The 19,034-nt window shown below is 35.5% G+C and overlaps 2 protein-coding genes across 4 annotated transcripts in view; both read right to left on the bottom strand.

The window, feature by feature from the left end:
• Window positions 1–1,438, bottom strand: part of SPOPL (speckle type BTB/POZ protein like) — a 116,864-nt gene extending 115,426 nt beyond the window's left edge. For all 3 annotated transcript variants that reach the window (XR_014245705.1, XR_014245706.1, XM_082395824.1), the window contains exons 1-3: window positions 1,327–1,438; window positions 1,021–1,142; window positions 597–748 (exon numbers count right to left, since the gene is read on the bottom strand). Coding sequence is in view for 1 of the 3 variants with exons in the window: in XM_082395824.1 (XP_082251950.1) it covers window positions 597–748; window positions 1,021–1,142; window positions 1,327–1,404 (352 nt within the window). In the remaining 2 variants the exon portion in view is untranslated. The remainder of the gene's footprint in view (window positions 1–596; window positions 749–1,020; window positions 1,143–1,326) is intronic.
• Window positions 1,412–19,034, bottom strand: part of LOC309630918 (uncharacterized protein) — a gene marked incomplete at its 3' end in the record, with an annotated part of 40,487 nt that continues 22,864 nt past the window's right edge. The window contains exons 2-5 of the mRNA XM_082396764.1: window positions 17,042–17,140; window positions 15,561–15,592; window positions 7,663–7,714; window positions 1,412–1,463 (exon numbers count right to left, since the gene is read on the bottom strand). Of these exons, the coding sequence (XP_082252890.1) occupies window positions 1,412–1,463; window positions 7,663–7,714; window positions 15,561–15,592; window positions 17,042–17,140 (235 nt within the window). The remainder of the gene's footprint in view (window positions 1,464–7,662; window positions 7,715–15,560; window positions 15,593–17,041; window positions 17,141–19,034) is intronic.

The raw sequence follows: 19,034 nt of genomic DNA on the forward strand, positions 1-19,034 counted from the left end.
GCACACTTTACATTTCCTACAATGATCTTCTGTTATGAAGTGCCAGGCTACATGGTTTCAGCTGGCTATAATTCAGAAGCTTGAACTGAATTTAATAGGTCCTGAGACTAAGAAAAACTGATTTCCTTTCAGTCAGTGTTCAGCCCACTGCTCAAAAAAATTCTAGTGACAAAATATCAGGACATTCAAACTCCTTTCACATTGTTCTTCAGATTTTATTATCTGGCAAAAATGGCAAGGAAGAAAAAGAAATGTTTCCTGAACACCTATTATATATGCCAGGCATTGAACCAGGCATCTTGCCCTGACAGCAGCTATTTTTACAAGTGAAAAGTGAATGTCATTTTAGGGCATAAAAAATTTAAATTTTAATATGATTTAAAACTAATTTTACATGTCTTAGGAAGTCTAAGACTTAGTAAAACAACTGTAACTCTACACTGGCATTTAAAATTAACAGCCAAAATGAAATGTTTTGGGTTGAGCAGATTTTAGATTTTAGGGAAAAAAATCCTAAGTTTCTCTAAGTAAAAGTGCGGAAGTCACAGTACATAGTTACAGAGAGACTTCTTCAAGTCAGTTTGGAAATCACTTACCCATTGCTTTTGTTTCTTCCCTTTTAGCGTTCAGAAGGGAAAATTTGAATTTTGCTCGAACTTCACTTTTTGGACAGCTGACTAAAAGCAAATATAAGGACAAGTAGTCTTTACTTTCATCATCTAATCCCTTTGGATTTACCCTCAGGCACCTAAAATAAAACAATAGGCTCACAAGGAGGAAAATAATACTTTAAACATTCAAGAGAGAGGCAATACTGAAATCATTTGTTAAATCTAAATAATAGAACAGCACTCCTGTCAATATCCTCACAGTTCTTTACAATTCTCTATACTATTAGGAACTTATTACAAATCTAATATTAAATTAGACAAATATCCATTCAGAAACAGTAACAACAAAATTTTAAAGTAGCCGATGATCATATCAAAAACAAACACCCAAAACAAACAAACATCTTACCATTTCATTTTGTCACTGGGGCTGGATGAGAACGTTGAACTTTTTAACACTTCACCCATTTCCTCTCGACAAAAACTGAAGTTATTAATGGTCCACATGTAGGAAAATTTTACAACTTTAACCTAAAACATTCAGAAAAGCACTTTTACAATGATGACTTTTACACTCTTGACCTGTCACATGTTAAACATTCTTTGACCCACTCTTCTAACCTTCTAGTAACAATGCCAAAGTGTTTCACAATATTCTCAAAATACTACACAATTTGTAAGTGACATAAAAGAAGGCATTTTTAACAGCATGTACCTGTGTGTAACACCAGCTTTCTGCTATAGGACCAGTAGACATATCTCCAGAGAGAGGTGGGGTGGGTTCTCGAGACATTGCCGCTTTATTGCAGTCTTCTAAGATTTATGCAATATCCCACACAGTTGAGTGCTTTACTACAAAGAAAAGAAGTTTCATTTACTAATCAAAAAGTTTAACTGACTGAATCAAGAGGGAAGAAGTATTTAAACAGTCATAAAACAATTACTTTCTCAAATTACATTATGAGGAAACATGAGGATTTCATTTAATGAAAATTAATTTTTTAAGAAATAAAACCATAAAACTTTATGCCATATAACACTTGAAATCTGAATGAAATTAATACTTACAGATTTTATTATACAAAGGCATACTTTCCAAAACTGTCACAAATCAAAAAATAACATATAGCTTAATAGTAAGATCAAAAACATAAAATCACAAAATAACATGGAAACTTATAACAATTAATATCTGATTCACCTTCCTTCACCTTTCCGTTGACATATTTATGAAAATCAAAAGGGCTACGAAGTTAGAACAGCCCTGGAAACTACAAATATTACTCGTCTCCCAGACCCCCAAGTTCTGACCAACTAAAAACACAGAATGAGATATAACAGGCAATGCTGAAGAATTATATTCCACAGAAATCTCCCTCTATCTCAGACACACAGGTTCTCAGATAAGACTTTGTCCCTATCAGAGTGTTCCCTACCAGATAATATGTACCGTCTCATAAAATTTCCTCCCAATTGGCTGTTCTTAAACTACATCTATTTGGACACATAATTAGTCATCATAACCTGGCCAGGACATTAGTGATTAGATGGTGCTTTGCAACTTGGAAAAGTCTATAAAAGAAAAGAGGCAACATCCAGAAGAGCTATGTAAGTATTGCACTTTGCAGGGGTATGGATGGAGGTGTTGAGATTACATTCCAGTACAAGGAATCAAGTCTGGAGAAGTGTTTTCATTTAGGAATAATTAATGAGTGAAGAAAAGCACATGAGTCCTATAAAAAGAAACTACTAAGGGGAAAAAAAGGAAGGACTTCATTCAAAATGCAGAAGGAAATATCTGCTCTGTGTCTACAACCAATGAAACAATAGAATGAAATAAGAAAACAAAGACTGAAGAAAGCTACCTGAAAGATACATAAAAACAAAAAGATATAAAAGGTATAAAAAAATGCCAAACTACAAATGAAGACGCACATTCAAAATCTGTACTAGAAATAAACAACAAAAATAAGAAACCACCAAGATTAAAAAAAATCACAAGTATCATGTTTGATTAAAGGAACAAAGATCAGGATGGCCCCATTTTTCTCCTCATTGTTAAATACATATAGAAAACAGGATTAATTACTACAGAGGTCTAAGGGGAAAAGGGCTGTAGCACAAAGATTCTGCACTATATCATGTTTCTACTCCTTTATGGATTGTTTGAGTAATTCCCCCTTTCAATAATGGCATCTATACTAATATACTCACCCAAATGTATTTATGTAGGTTCCTCACATACAAGAGTTCCTGTCACATCATGTACTTGCAGCATGACACAATGAACTAGGCAATCAGCAAAGTAGCCAGGCAAGAAAGTCAGGATGATAACATTGGGAACATTCTATGAGGAGCACTTAAAAGTCACAATCAGCATTAAAGGAGAGGTGAAGAAAAGTGGATGTCTCTTAATTAAGTAAGCTAGAGGAGATAAATGGTTGAAGGAAGGAAGAGTGCCTCAAAGAAAAGTGAATATACAATTTAAGAGCATTGTACACTGTCACTAACAAGAATTATTCACTTCTACATAAAAATTAGGTACTGCTTGTAAGTACCTCCAGTTGTTATCTTCACTTACTTTTATAAACCACAAATGGTTATTTACATTTGAAAACAGAACAGCAAACAGGTAGTCACAACAGGGAGATCCAGAGTACCATCAAAGATGTTGGTTTCCCCTCCATATTTAACAGCTTTACTGAGGTATAATTTACATATCATGAAATTCACTCATTTTAAATGTACAGATCAATGATTTTTAGTGAATTTATACAGTTGTACACTCATCAATACAGTTTTGGAGTACTTCCAGCATCCCAAAAGGTCCTTCCCACCCCCAAATTTAGGGAACCACTCATCTGCTTTCCATAGTTACACCTTATCTAGAAATTCCATGTAAACAGAATTGTACAACATGTAGTTTTATGTGTGGCTTCTGTTCTTTCCCCTGAATATTTATTACAGTTTCCTGTTTCTTTGCATATCTCATAATATTTGGCTGAAAGCTGGACATGTTAGTTAATGCACTGTAGCAACTCTGGATTCTCATTTGTTTTTCTACGGGTGGTTGTTTTCTTTTTAGTAACTTGCTAGGACTTAACTGCAGTATCCATCTCCACCATATTGTATAGCTGCTTATATCTGTTTGGCTTTTTATTCTTAACTTTTTTTGCCTGGTTAGCAAAGCTGCAGGTTGTCCCCTTTCTTTCAAACCAAGTTTGCTACTTTTAGCTGACAAAGCCAAGTTCCTCCCACTCCCTTCTTGGCCCCAAATCAAGCCCCGAATCAAGTTCACCTGATTTGGCAGCAAAGCTGCTGGTTTTCCTGGCTAGCCACAGGCTAGTAAAACTACCACTGTTTTCTACTGGGTTGAAGGTGGAAATAGGAGCAGAAACCTGAGTTGGATATTTCTCTTAAGCAAATTCAAAATTAATAAATGTACCGAAAGGACAACGATTATCAACTTACCCATTAGGAATATGTGAAAGAGCCCTGTCCTAGTCAATACTTTTACCAGTGATTCTGAAGCAAGCTAATAAAATAAGCCACAATAACCAACCCTGAAAACAACAAACCAAGAAAAGTATCTGCAATGCATACAGCACACAAAAGGGTAATTTCCCTAATATATAAAGAATTCCTAAAAATTAGAAATAAAAAGTAAAGAATACAAATAATTCACAGAAAAAGAACTTTACTCATAATTAGAGTAGTATAAATTAAAACTAAGTTAAGAAGCCGTTTTGTAACCCAGGACACTAGTGATAATCCAAAAACAGTGGTGAGAGTTTAAGGATAGGCACTCTCATACATTTCTTGCGGGAATGTATATAAATTGTAAAGTTGTTTTAATAATCTCCCTTCTCATTCTTTTATGGTGAAATTTCTGGCAAAAGGGAAAGGAAATGATGCTAATAAATAAACTACTACTTTACAAGTATAAAAATGCCGATAGTGTTATTTGATGTCCATGAGAACCAATTATATGGTTTCTGTCAACTAAGAATGATTTCAAAAAAATTCAGAAAAAGTTAGTGAGATGAAGAAGCAATTTGCAGGAGAATAGCTAAAAAGGGGGAGAGTGGAGTTTAACCTCCTTTGTAATCAGTTATAAAAGAATCCATACCATTTTTCACCTATAGTATTTATTTTCAAAGATCATTTTAAACTGTCAATTCCTATAGCCAGGAAAACTGTAGACAAGCAGATATTACTTTACTGGCAAATCTTCTCTGTAGGACAATCTTACAATTAGTATCAAAAGAAATTTTTTTCTCAGATTCATCCTAGAAATTCATCTTGAGACAAGTATCACAACTGTGGGAAAAGATAACTAAGTATAAGCGTAGTATGTTTTCGTGATACATTTATATACACAGAACTATGCAACCCATTAAGAATGTACTTAATTTTCTTAATGACAGGTAAAGTATTCAAGATACGTTTAAAGTAAAACATTAAACAGAGTATGCCTTAAAGGACCTGACTTTAAATAGCACATACAGGCATAGCTCAAGATATTGAGGGTTCGGTTCCAGACCACCACAGTAAAGCGACTATCACAAAGTGCGTCACATGAAATTTTTGGTTTCCCAATGCATATAAAAGTTATGTTGACACCATGCTGTAGTCTATTAAATGTTCAATAGCATTATGCCTAAAAAATGTACACACCTTAATTAAAAGATACTTTATTGCTTAAAAATGTAACCATCACCTGAGCTTACAGAGAATCATAATCTTTTTGCAATAGTAACATCAAAGATCACTGATCACAGATCACCATAACAAATGAAAAAGTTGGAAATATTTTAAGAATTACCAAAATGTGACAGAGACATGACATTAGTAAATGCTGTTGAAAAAATGTCACTAATAGACCTGTTTGATGCAGGGTTGCCATAAACCCTCAATTTGTAAAAAGTGCAGTATCTGTGAAGCGCAAAAAAGTGAAGCACAATAAAATGAAGTATGTTTGTAGAGTTATTACAAGTATGGGTGCATAAAGAAAAACAGACTGGCACATAGACACACTGAGTTGAACTTTGGCACTGATAATGCTGCTAAGATATATATCTAAGTATTAACAGAGGCTACCTCTGGGTGGTGAGATTTTTGCTTATTTTTATTTGTTTATATTTTCTAAGTATGTTATTATGTTTTAATTAACAGAGATACAAGTTATTATTTTTAAAAGAAGTAGAAAATCAGTTATTTGCATGCTTACATTAGCCCACAGAAAATGTATGTGTGTGTGTGTGTGTGTGTGTGTGTGTGAGAGAGAGACAGAGAGAGAGAGAGAGAGAGAGAGAGACTTTCCAAATAGTAGACATTGAGAGACATTAGGTCAAAGATGGTAAGTCAACGAAAACTTTAGTCATAACCTTTAATACTTAACTTTCTATAAGATGCTAATTTAATACTAATAAAATAAATAAAACATAAGTTTAAAGAATCTAAAGTAAAAAACAAAAGTTCTTTAATGCCTCTACAAGAGTTTTTACCTTGCTCAAGTGTAACTCACAACATAATCCATATATATATATATATATATATATATATATATATATATGAGAACCAAGTAAAAGGTTACAAATATTTTTGTCTTTTCTCCAACTACTTCAAATGATGTAGTTATGTGATGGGAGTATGAAGAATGCTGGTGAGCAGACTGCATTTGTGTGCACTTACAAGACATTATGTACCTTGTTTATTCCTCCACAACTCTATGAGATGGATGTTAAGAACCCCATCTTAACCATTAGAAAATGACTACACAAGTCAGAAAGCTTACTTTAGACTTTATTAACCAGAAAGTGGCTGAACACAAATTTGCCTGGCTCCAAAGTCTATACTCTTTCCATAGAATAATGCTGCTGCTCCTGATATTATAGAGCTGAAACAGCCCTTAACCTGTCTGGTCCAACTCCTATTTTACAGTTGAGGACCAAGATGAGAGAAATGGACTAGACTAGGAAAATAAACTGCCCACGTTTACATTGCTGGATAAATATCAGAAGGACAAAGACAGAGATCTCCTAATATCCATTTCAGTGCTATTGCCAGTATTCTATTTTCTTTTTCTTCTCTTCAAACGTTAAAAAAAAAAAAAAAGATAGTAGACCATCAGCTACATTCAAGACCTTCAGGACTTCCTATTCTTGTTCTTGCAGAAAGGGCACAACTAATATAAAATCTAGAGAATAACTGTAGACAATCTACACAAATTAACAAATAAAGGTTTCATCCATATTCTAAACATGTTTCTTTTAAAAATTTTAAGTGTGATGTTTTATAGCTTTATTTTAAAAAGCAAGACATTAGAATAAACACATATGCAATTTTCTACTTTAAAAAAATGTTTGAGTGCCAGATTTAATGTTCTATTATAGTGGTCCCCAAGCTTTTTAGCACCAGGGACTGCTTTCATGGAAGACAATTTTTCCATGGACGGGGGTGGGGGTTGGTGATATGGTTCAGGCATTAATGCTAGTGATGGGGAGCGGCAGATGAAGTTTCGCTCGCTTGCCTGCTGCTCACCTCCTGCTGTGTGGCCCAGTTCCTAACGGGCCATGGACCGGTACTGGTCCATGGCCCGGGGGTTGAGGACCCCTGTTCTATTATGCATATGTAACAGACACACACTCAGCTACATAAATTCACCATAAAGAATGTCAACTATCTAGAATATATATAAAGAACCGTATGTCAAACAACCATCTTCCTACCACCAAACCTCTTCTTCCTACCAGAAGTTATCTGCATCTTAAATTTGCTAGCATAGCAAAGAATTTTTTCACATTCTTGTGTATCTGTGAATCCCTAAACTACATAGATAGAAATTTACAGATGTAGTAAAGTACATGCATATAGACCTCACTGAAAATGGCAAAGTGGGGTGTGCTTTGTGCAGGCTGGTAACCTTCCTGAAGGATCAGCTTAAGGGCTTGTCTTTGTCTCACCTGCCTTGGAGCTTCTGCAGGGTAGAAGCAGCATTCTGGGTGGCAGCATTTGTCAAAACCATTTAAAAGCAAATGTAGTACTGTACCTGTCTGGAACAGGGATGAGTGTTGGGGCCATCGACAGCCAGATAGGAAAGCCTGGGGAGAAAGAAACTGAAAAAGATACTTGGGAGAAAAGGGCTTTTAAAAGCTCTCACACATACAGGTGAAGTTAGAAGGTCATGTGCATAACTGAGTCCAAACACATCCTTGGAAAAAATGTGAGAAGACCCTAAGCTATCAACTCTGGCTGACCTTTAGGTGTCACGCAAGCAGAAAGTGAAGACTAAGGCAGAGCTGTAAATGGTGAAGCACTGAAGAAGTGCTCAAAAGAAAAAGCCAATTTCTACAAAACTAGAAAAGTATGTTTTTGGCTCCATGTATTTATGGAAATCAAAAATAAGTTGAAAGTAAAAAGATGAAAAAAGATATTCCATGTGAAGAACCAAAAGAGAGCCGGGTAGCTATAGTAATAAGACAAATGGACTTTAGTCAAAAGTTATCACAGGAAACAAAGTAGTACAGTACATATTGATAAAAAGGTGAACCATGAAGAAGACATAACAACTATAAACATATATGCAAACAGAGCTCCAAACTATATCAAGCAAGAACTAATGAAACTGGAAACAGACAATTCTTCAATAATAGTTGGAAATATCAATACCTGACTTTCAATAATATATAGAATACCCAGGAAGATGATCAATAAAGAAACTGAGGACTTGAACAACATCATAAAACAACTAAACCTAACAGACATTCACATGTCGACAGCAGAATACAAATACACATTCTTTTCAAGTGCACATGGAATATTCTCCACTTAGACTGTATGCTAGGCCACAAAACAAGTCTCTGACAAATTTTAAAATACTGAAAAAGTATCTTCTCTGATTGCACTCCCTCTTCCCCCTTGGGGCTCAGGTATCCATCTTACTGGGAAGAGCAGGATGTCAACACTTCCCATTCTATTGATGAAGCTAAGTTCCCAAGTGAATGTGGCCAAGAGATGGCGGGGGTGGGGGGGTGGGGTGGGAATGTAGGATCTACCTTGGGTGTGGTGCTGCTGTAGCACTGACTGCTACTGTTGCAGCCTGTAAGGTGGGAGTCCCATACTGGGAGGACCAAGCCAGGAAGACCTGAGGGTGCCATTCCCCTCCTCTACCCCCATTCCACTAAGTGCTTAGCTCCTAGAGCAGAGATTTTCACTGGGAGAGAAATACATCATTGTACTCACTCCATACTCCAGAGACCTGACCTGGAGATACTGCCTGTGGGGCAAGGAGGCCATAAAACTGATAAGCTTCAAATCTTTTCCTAGAGAAATAGTGATTCATTTGCAAGGGAATGAGCAAGGGTGCTCTGAAAAACAGTAGAGGTCCTGGTGAAAGGCAACTGAGAGGAGACTGGAGGAATCTTGGGACATAAAAGCTAAACTGTAGGCGGGTTTGTTTGCCAGAGAGCAATGGAAACAACTAGGAGGAGCATTCCTGGGGTCAGAACATATCTCAAGCACTGATTTAGGAAACTTTTCCTCCAAAGGAACTCAAATTTGATTAGTATGTGCAGCAATTAATGCCTCAGGCCATTGCTAAAAATTATAGCGCAATTAGCCTTAGATTAGTGGATCCTAAGAGTTCTAAGTTGTCAGGGAAAGAGATAGTCAAGAACCCTGCCAATACCATTGTCATCCCAGCATTAACCGTTGGAAAACGTAGGGCTATAACCCTAGAGAAGTAACATCAGAGGCTGTGTGTGTGTGCGCACATGTGTGCGTGTGTGTCTATGTGTTGGGGGGTGGGGTGGGGGAGTGGGGTGGATGGAAGGAGAGGAAAACAGACTCCACTAAAATAACCCCGCAAGTCACTGAACAAATAAAGCAAGTAACAATAATATGCACTGGAAGGGAGAAACCAGCTCCAAGAATTTCTAACATTATATAAAATGTCCAGTTTCAAACATAAAATTGTGCAGATTTTCTTTGCAAAAAACATGCAAAGAAACAAGAAAGCATGACCCATATAATGGGAAAAAAGTAGGTAACAAAACCTGTCTATGTAGGAGATGCTGTATACATGTGTAAAGAACTAAAGGAAACCGTGATTAAATAAGTAAAGTATGTTGACAATGTCACAAAAAATAGAGCATATCAATGTAGAGGTAAAAATTATTATTACTTTTTTTTAAAGGAAACTCTGGACTTGAAAAGTACAATAATTGAAATGGAAGAATGACATAAGGGGCCATGTTCATATACAGCAGATATGAACTGGTAGAAGAATTACTGAAACTGCTGAGAGATCAATAGAGATTATGCAATCCATAGATGAAAGAATGAAGAAAAATAAACGGAGCCTAAGAGAAGTGTGGGACCCTATTAAGTACACTGAAATACATATAATGGGGAAAAAAAGACAAAATGGAGAAGAAAAAAATATTCTAAGAAACGCTGAAAACTTCCCAAATTTACTGAAAAACAACAATATATACACATTTAGGGAGCTCAACTAAATCCACGTAGGATACACGCAAAGAGATCCATAGACACATCACAGTAAAAATGATGAAAGCCAAAGATAAGGAAAAAATAGTCACTAGGATGGTTACGCTATAATTAAAAAATGGAAAATTACCAGCATTGGTGAGAATGTGGAGGAATTAGAAACCTTGCATATTGCTGGTGGAAACAAAATGGTTCATTTCAGCTGCTGTGGTATATTTGGCAGTTCCTCAAAAAGTAATTCCGTTCCTAATTATACATCCAAAATAACTGAAGACAGGTGTTTGAACAAAAACTTGCACATCGATGTCCACAGCAGCACTATTCACAATAGCCAAAAGTTTATTGGCTAATAATCCAAATCATCAACTGATGAACTGATAAACAAAATGTATATCCACGCAATGGAATATCATATAGCCAGAAAAAGTAATGAAGTATGTGCTATAACATGGATGAACCTCAAAATATCATGCTTAATGAAAAAAGCCAAACACAAAAGGCCACACACTGTATGATTTCATTTACATGAAAAATCCAGAATATGATATGACATATGGACAGAAAGCAGATTAGTGGTTGCCAGGGGCTAGAGGGAGGGTGAGACATGGGGAGTGACTGCTCAGTGGGTATGGGGTTTCCTTTTGGAGTAATAAAAATATTCTGGAACTAGATAGTGGTGCTGGTTACACAATACTGTGAATGTACTATAAACACCAATCAACTGTATACTTTAAAACTGTTAAAGGACTTCCCTGGTGGTCCAGTGGGTAAGACTCCGCACTCCCAAAGCAGGGGACCCGAGTTCAATCCCTGGTTGGGGAACTAGATCCCACATGCATGCTGCAACTAAGAAGTCTGCATGCTGCAACTAAGAGCCCACATGCTGCAATGAAGATCCCGCATGCCACAAATAAGACCCGGCACAGCCATAAATAAATAAATAAATATTTTGGGACTTCCCTAGTAGCACAGTGGGTAAGACGCCGAGCTCCCAATGCAGGGGACCCGGGTTTGATCTCTGGTCAGGGAACTAGATCCCACATGCAGGCTGCAACTAAGAGTTCACACGCTGCAACTAAAGAGCCTGTGTGCTGCAACTAAGGAGCTGGCGAGCCACACCCAAGGAGCCCACTTGCCGCAACTAAGGACCCCGTGAGCCACAACGAAGACCTGGTGCAACCAAATAAATAAATATTAAAAACAAACACAACTGTTAAAATGGTGAGTTTTATGTTATATGAATTTTACCTCATTTAAAAAAAATATGCACATACATGTCCATATCTACATATACACACATATTTCTTTTGTCATTAAAAATAATGGAAGTAATTATAAAGTCTCTTCTGTAACTGTTGAGACTAAATTAGCCACTATTAGAGAATAAAGTACTAAAGAGATTATTTTTAATAACTCTCGAGAGACATTTTCAACAGCTGTGTAGTATTCCTAGTGTGTTAGCTATCAAGCTTCCAGACTAATGGAGTATATGAATTATCCAACAAAGTTCAGGTTTTTTTCCTTAAACTCATACTGTCTGAAGAATATTATCGAAATTCTATCCAGTTATAAAATGTGACTAGCATATTTACGAGGTACCTCTTTTGTACTGTCATCTGTAATCAGCACAAGTCTTCTAGGAGCTATCTTAACCAAATGTGATGTTAATCATAACATTTTTGTGTATTAATTCTTCAACTAACAAAATGTAAATCACGCTGCAACTGTGAAATACTACCATATTTATCCTAAAAGTTATCGAACTGCTTCATGAAGTTATAACTGAAAATACTGTCTGAGGTCAAGGCAATTTTATATATATCGACTATAATTACATAATGAAATAAGTTAGTATGTAACTTAATATATAATAATATATAATGTTCAACAGTTTTGCTAAGACTTATCAGGAAGAATAAAGATAATAAAATAATAACAATACATGTATCATAAGCTTATGATAAGCTTATGTATCATAAGCTTCTTAAATCTCTTTAAATTAAGCATATGGGGACTTCCCTGGTGGCGCAGTGGTAAAGAATCCACCTGCCAACGCAGGGGACACGGGTTTGATCTCTGGTCTGGGAAGATTCCACATGCCGTGGAGCAACTAAGCCCATGCGCTACAACTACTGAGCGAGCACTCTAGAGCCTGTGCCACAACTACTGAGCCCACGTGCCACAACTACTGAAGCCCATGTGCCTAGAGCCCATGCTCCACAACAAAACAAGCCACTGCAATGAGAAGCCTGCGCACCGCAACAGAGTAGCCCCCACTTGCCACAACTAGAGAAAGCCCACGTGCAGCAACGAAGACCCAACGCAGCCAAAATAAATAAATAAATAAATGTCCCTTAAAAAAAAAAAAAGCATATGACGACTTCATGGAAGTGCAATAAACATTTATTATATGCTTAGATATATCGTGCACACTAATGGACCCTGAAGTACTACAAAGATGAATAATATATATAGTCCCTGCTTTGGGGAAGACTATAATATAGTAGGAGAGATAGATACATTCTAGATTACTTTCAATATGGTAATATGATAGAGGAATGTACCAGAGTAATAATGAAGCACTTTCAGGACAGGAAGGATGTCCTGAAGATGGTCCCTGGGCTGGATTCTAAAGGAAGCAAATTATAGGGAGATCACAAACTGCAGCACAGCTCTTAATAGCAAGGGCTCTATACAGAGACCAATGTGAATCATTGTTTTGTCATGCATTCTGTAATCTTTTAGATACTGGGCCTTTCCTTTGCCTATTAAAAGATTATAGTACCTAATTTCCCTATGGTTGGTGAGTGGATAACATGAAATTTTATATATATATATATATATATATATATATATATAAATAATTAAATAAAGTGCTTACACTTAGCACAATGTGATTATTAGAATAGACACATAGCAAGGAAAACTTCACAGGTAACATCTGAAGACAAATAATTTGGGCAGTGGTGGTAAGGCTGGTAATAACCAAGATAATTAACGTATACAAAAAGAGTACTTAGAGGCTATCATGGGGTCTCCCGCTTCTGAGTATGATGAAATCGCTGGCAAGTGAACTAAGTTCTGCTGTGCAGAAAAACCTGGATAAAAATAAAGTAACTATCTGTTTAAAGGCATTTAGAGCTACTCAAGCAATCAGGACAGTGGGTTCCAAGATTCCAGAGAAGAGGGAAAAATCGAAAGGTAAGCTGATAGACTACAAATACCTTTCCTCTAAGAGCGTTCGCTGATTCTAGCCACAATGTAGAGTGAGAATCCGGGCTTTGTTTTGTCCAAGCTGAGGGCTGCTGCCAAGAGGCAGAAATATCAGGAATGATTTTGTTGGCCCCATGGGGTAGAAGATAAAAGTAGGTATCTGAGGGGCTAAGATCCTGATGAAAAAGTGCCCTTTAAGATTTCTGCTGAATGCTGACCCCTGCAAGGAGCAGAAAGCCAAGAAGCCTTCAAAGAGCACAGCAAAGTTTTCAAATATCTCATATTGCTGAGAAGACAAGGATTAGAGTTCAGTGTCTGCCAGAGAGAGGGGCCCAAGTAAGAACACCAGGCTCTTATTTGGAAGGCTTGGAAAGCTAAGCTACAGGAGAAGAACAAACCATACGTACAAACTGCCTTAATTTGGTCTTGATTGATGTCAGTACCTGACTAGCTCAAAGTTATCAGCCCCTCTGCTTTATATCTAAGAGGGGAAAGGATGAACACTCTACGAAAGAAGATATCATCTGGAACCTTTACAATTTTCATAATGGCTAGTAATTAATTAATACTACAAGCTGCCAAAAGACAGATAAACATGACCTAAAACTAGGAGGAAAAAAACCAGGCAACTGACACAGATGCACAGAACCTTCAGACATTCAGAAGTCAGAAGACAAAATTTTCAGAATAACTGTGAATAATATGTTGTAGAACAGAGGAAAAGATGGGGAAAACTAGATGAAAAAGAGTTTTATCAAGAATTTAAGTCCTGGGCTTCCCTGGTGGCGCAGTGGTTGAGAATCTGCCTGCCAATGCAGGGGACACGGGTTCGAGCCCTGGTCTGGGAAGATCCCACATGCCGCGGAGCGGCTGGGCCCATGAGCCACAACTACTGAGCCTCCGCGCCTGGAGCAAGAGAAGCCGCGATAGTGAGAGACCCGTGCACCGCGATGAAGAGTGGCCCCCGCTTGCCGCCAACTAGAGAAAGCCCTCGCACAGAAACGAAGACCCAACACAGCCAAAAATAAATAAATAAATTTATAAAAAAAAAAAAAAAAAGAATTTAAGTCCTTAAGAAAGAATCAAGTGGAAACCCTAGAACTAAAAAACAATTGAAATTAACAACTTAATATGTAAGTTTAACAGCAAAAGATAGGAAAAGAAATCTTTTTAAAAGGTCAATAAAAGACATTTGTACTGAAGCAGAAAAAAAATATGGAAAATGCAAAAAGAACCTAGGACAAATGTGACACACAGTGAAAGTCTAACGTATGTGAGTGAAGTTGCAACATTTGAAAATATAACTGAGAACTTTCCAAAATTCATCAATAAAACAAAAACTGTAATGTCTGGTGGGGCTTAAATATATGTACAATTAAAATGCATGACAACAATAATGTAAAAGGCATGGGGGGGTAAATGTAATAAAAAGCGTTCTTAACAAACAAAAAAAGTGTTCTAAGATTCTAGCATTCTTGGGGAAGTGGCAATATAACTCAATGAAACACTGTAATCACTAGGGTAAACACTAAAAGAAAAATGAGACAGCATAACAAATTATAATAGATAAACAAAAAAAGGAGAGGGAAATACAGAAAATAGTAAGATGGTAGATGATATAAATATATAAAAAAGTATTTATATTTAGATAGGCTATATACTCCCATTATCAGACTGGGTTAAGTAAACAAATCCCAAAGACATAACAACTAAGTGCAGTGTCAGATCTTGGAATAGTAAAAAAAAAAAAAAAATAGTAGTAGGAAAATTGGTAAAAATCTGATTCAAGTCTTCATTTAACAGTATTATACCAATGTTAATTTCTTGGTTTCAGTAAGTTTAATAGTGTTATATTATTTAATATAATAACAAGGTGTTTACATTTAATTGCTATTTAATATGGGTTTTAATACGGTATTAACATTATGGGAAGCTGTATAAGGGGAAAAAAATGCAACTACAGCTGACCCTTGAACAACATGGGTTTGAACCCTGTGGGTCCACTTATATGCCGATTTTTTCAATAAATACTACAGTACTGTATGAGGGGCAATTGGTTGAATCCTCAGATTCAGAACGGTAGATACAAAGGAACTACAGATATGGAGGCCGACTATAAAGTTATATGCAAATTTTCAATTGCATGGGGGGTTGGTGCCCCTAACCCTCACTTTGTTCAGGGGTCAACTGTATTTAAGTTTGGAGAAGACTTAAATATAGGCATACCTCGGAGATACTGCAGGTTCAGTTCCAGACCCCTGAAATAAAGTGAATAATGCAGTAAAGTGACTCACATGAATTTTTTTATTTCCCAGTGCATATACAAGTTATGTTTACACTATACTATAGTTTACTAAGTGTGCAGTAGCATTATGTCTAAAAAAATGTACATAAATTAAAAAATATTTTCTTGCTAAAAATGCTGACCATCATCTGACAACACAGCATTGCCACAAACCTTCAATTTGTAAAGACACATTATCTGTGAAGCACAATAAAGCAAAATGCAATAAAATTGTGCCTGTATAAGGGTAAAAGAAAGGTTTAGGTTACAAATAATGAGAAAATATATAGCTGACAAATCCTATCCAAAACAAAGCAGGTACAGCTATATTAGCTAAATTTAAAATTTAAAAGAAATTTTAAAGCAAGAAGCACTCAGAGACATAAAAAGGAAAATAATAAAATGAGAAAAAAGGTCAATCATAAAAACATAATACTAAACGTGTCTGTATGCAATAGGATGATTCCAAAAATCACAGTGGGAGACTTTAATTCACTTCTCTCAGTAAGTTAAAGAACAATCTTAATGACATATATAGGTAAATATACATACCCATATTCATATATATATATGAGGGGCCAGAGGGAGGGAGAGAGGCAGGAGTTGAGGGGAGAGATATGGCACCCAACAGCAAAAGAATGCAAATTATTTTCAATGGCACAGGAATCATTTGCCAAAACTGACCATATTACTGCAAGATAAAGAAAGCCTTACAAACAAATACTGGTCATTGAAATCATTCAGAGTATAAACCTTAATCACAGTGGGATTAAGTTAAAAATCAATAAGCAAAAAGATAAGTAGAAAATACCTAATCTCCAAAAATTAAATAATAGCTTTCTAAATCTATGGGTGAAAAAAGAAATCACAATGAGAATTAGAAAACATTTTGAACTGAATATTAAAGATAAGAAATTTCCAAACTTGTAAGATGTAGTTATATCAATGCTTAGGAAATTTATACCTTTCATGCATATATCAGATAAGGAAGGCTGAAAATCAATGACAAGCTTCCATCTAAGGAAGCTAGAAAAGAGTACATCAAACCCAAAGAAAGTAGAAGAAATAATAAAAGTATGAGCAGAAAGCAATGACTAGGAAAAAAAATGTACAACAGACAACAGAAAAAAATGCTAAGCCAAATGCTTTGTATTATTTTTGAAAAAAATAATAAAATCGATAGCTTTAGACTAATCAAGGGAAACGAGAGAGGACACAAATTTACAACACCTAAAATGATGCTGTGAAGGATAATGAGGCTATCATGAAAACGTTACACCAACTTAATTGATAATTTAAGTAAAATGAGAAAATTACCTGAAAAAAATCACTTTCCAAAACTGACATACAATATGAAAGAGAAAATTATAAAGTCCTATTTTTATTAAACTTTATTAAAAACCCTCCCACAAGGAAAACTTATAGGAATGGTTTCACTGCACAAGCTCTTCCACAAAATGGAAAACAAAAACAAACTTCCCAGCTTTGTCTGATGAAACCAGTGTAACTTTTACACCAAAACCTGTCAAGCACATTACAAGAAGGAAAGATATAGGAAAGTCTGTCTCGTGAACATACATATAAAAATCCTAAGCAAACTAATAGCAAGTCAAACCTAGGATTGCATAAAAAGTATATTTCATGACCAATGAAGTTTTAGTTGAGTAATGCAAGGGTGATTAACATCAGAATCTATTAGTTTTTTCTATTAACCAAAAAAGGGGGGAAACAGATCACCCTGACAGATGCAGAAAAAGCATTTGATAAAATTTAATACCCATTTGGGATAAAAACTCTTTAAAAAGCTGCAAATAAAAGAGAACTTCCAAAAAAAAAGAACTTCTTTAATTTTACAAAAAGTATCTTAAAACTCATACCCACACCCCTACAGTAAGAGTTCCAGGTGAGATGAGACAAGAAAGACCACTATCAGCCTTTCACTCAACACTGCACTTGAAGTCCCAGGCAGTACCTTAAAGCAGGAAAAAAATAAAGGCATAAGAATTGGAAAAGAAAAAAGAAAATCATCATCATTCCCAGATAATACACATGATTGTGTACAAACTAACAGAATTAACAAGGAATTTTGCACAAGTTGCTGTATAACATATAAAAATCTATTGTATTTCTATATGTTAGCAACAATTAGAAAATAGAATATTTAAAAGATACCATTTATAATATAATTTAAAAATCCACTTTTCCTAGAAGTAAATCTAATGAAAGATGCTCACAAACTCTATACTGAAAACTACAAAATGGTACTGAGAGAAAAGTAAAAAGAAATATGCCATGGTTCATGAAATGTAAAATAAATCTTATAAAGAATTCTCCCCAGACTGACATATAAATTCAGTGCAATCACTATCAAAATCACAATTTTGCTTTTTGTGGAAACTGATAGATGAATTCTAAAATTTATATGGATATGCAAAAGCATTCTGGAAGAACAACAAAGCTAAAGGACTATAAGTAGGTCAAGTGTATGACATCAAGACTTAAGTATAAAAAATAAGTATAAAATTTCAAGACTTAAAATATAGCTATTAAAATTAAGACAGAGTGGTACTGGTGAAAAAATTAAGAGAAACTGACCAATGGAAGAAAACAGAATCTGGAAACAGATGTACACATATTGAGCACATTTATGACAAATAATGAAATGCAGTACAGAAATGATGGTCTTTATGGTCCTGGGTCAAATGGACGGTCATATAGAAAAATAAAATCTTGACTCCTACCTCACATCATATACAATGATCAATTCCAGATATAGTTCAGATATAAATATGAAAGTAAAGCAATAAAACTTGGGGTGGCGGGGAATGGGAGAATATCTTTACAACTCTGGGGTAGGCAAGTATTTCTTAAGCAGGACACAGGGTAGAAAAAGATATCTGCAATACAGGGATCTGATACAGGGCTTATATCCAGAGTATACAGAGAATTCCTATAAATTATTATAAAAAATGCAGGGAATTGAACAGAAAAATTGGCCAAAGACTTAAATACTGCATAAAAAGTAAAAAAAAAAAAAAAAAAAAAAAGATATCCAAAAGGTCAGTCAACATATGAAAAGGTGTTCAACTTCATTAGTCATCAGACAAATATATTAAGACAACAGTGTGATAACCACTACTCACACAACAGGATGGCTAAAATTAAAATTAAAAAAGACAATACATGTTGCCAGAGGGGAGAAATGCATCTCTAAAATTACACTGATGGTGAAAGTATAAATTAGTCTAGCCACTTTGGAAAACTGTTTGCAATATCTATTAAAGCCAAACAATTGAATACCTTGAAACCCATCAATTCCACTCCTGGGTATACAGCCAGAAGCATACATTCATATGTTCTTCAAAATATGTGTACAAGATTGTTCATTGATGGGCTCTAGATATAAATATAAAAAT

Source organism: Balaenoptera borealis (genome assembly GCF_965194805.1).
Source record: "Balaenoptera borealis genome assembly, chromosome: 6".
In the NCBI taxonomy this organism is placed as follows: Eukaryota; Metazoa; Chordata; class Mammalia; order Artiodactyla; family Balaenopteridae; genus Balaenoptera; species Balaenoptera borealis.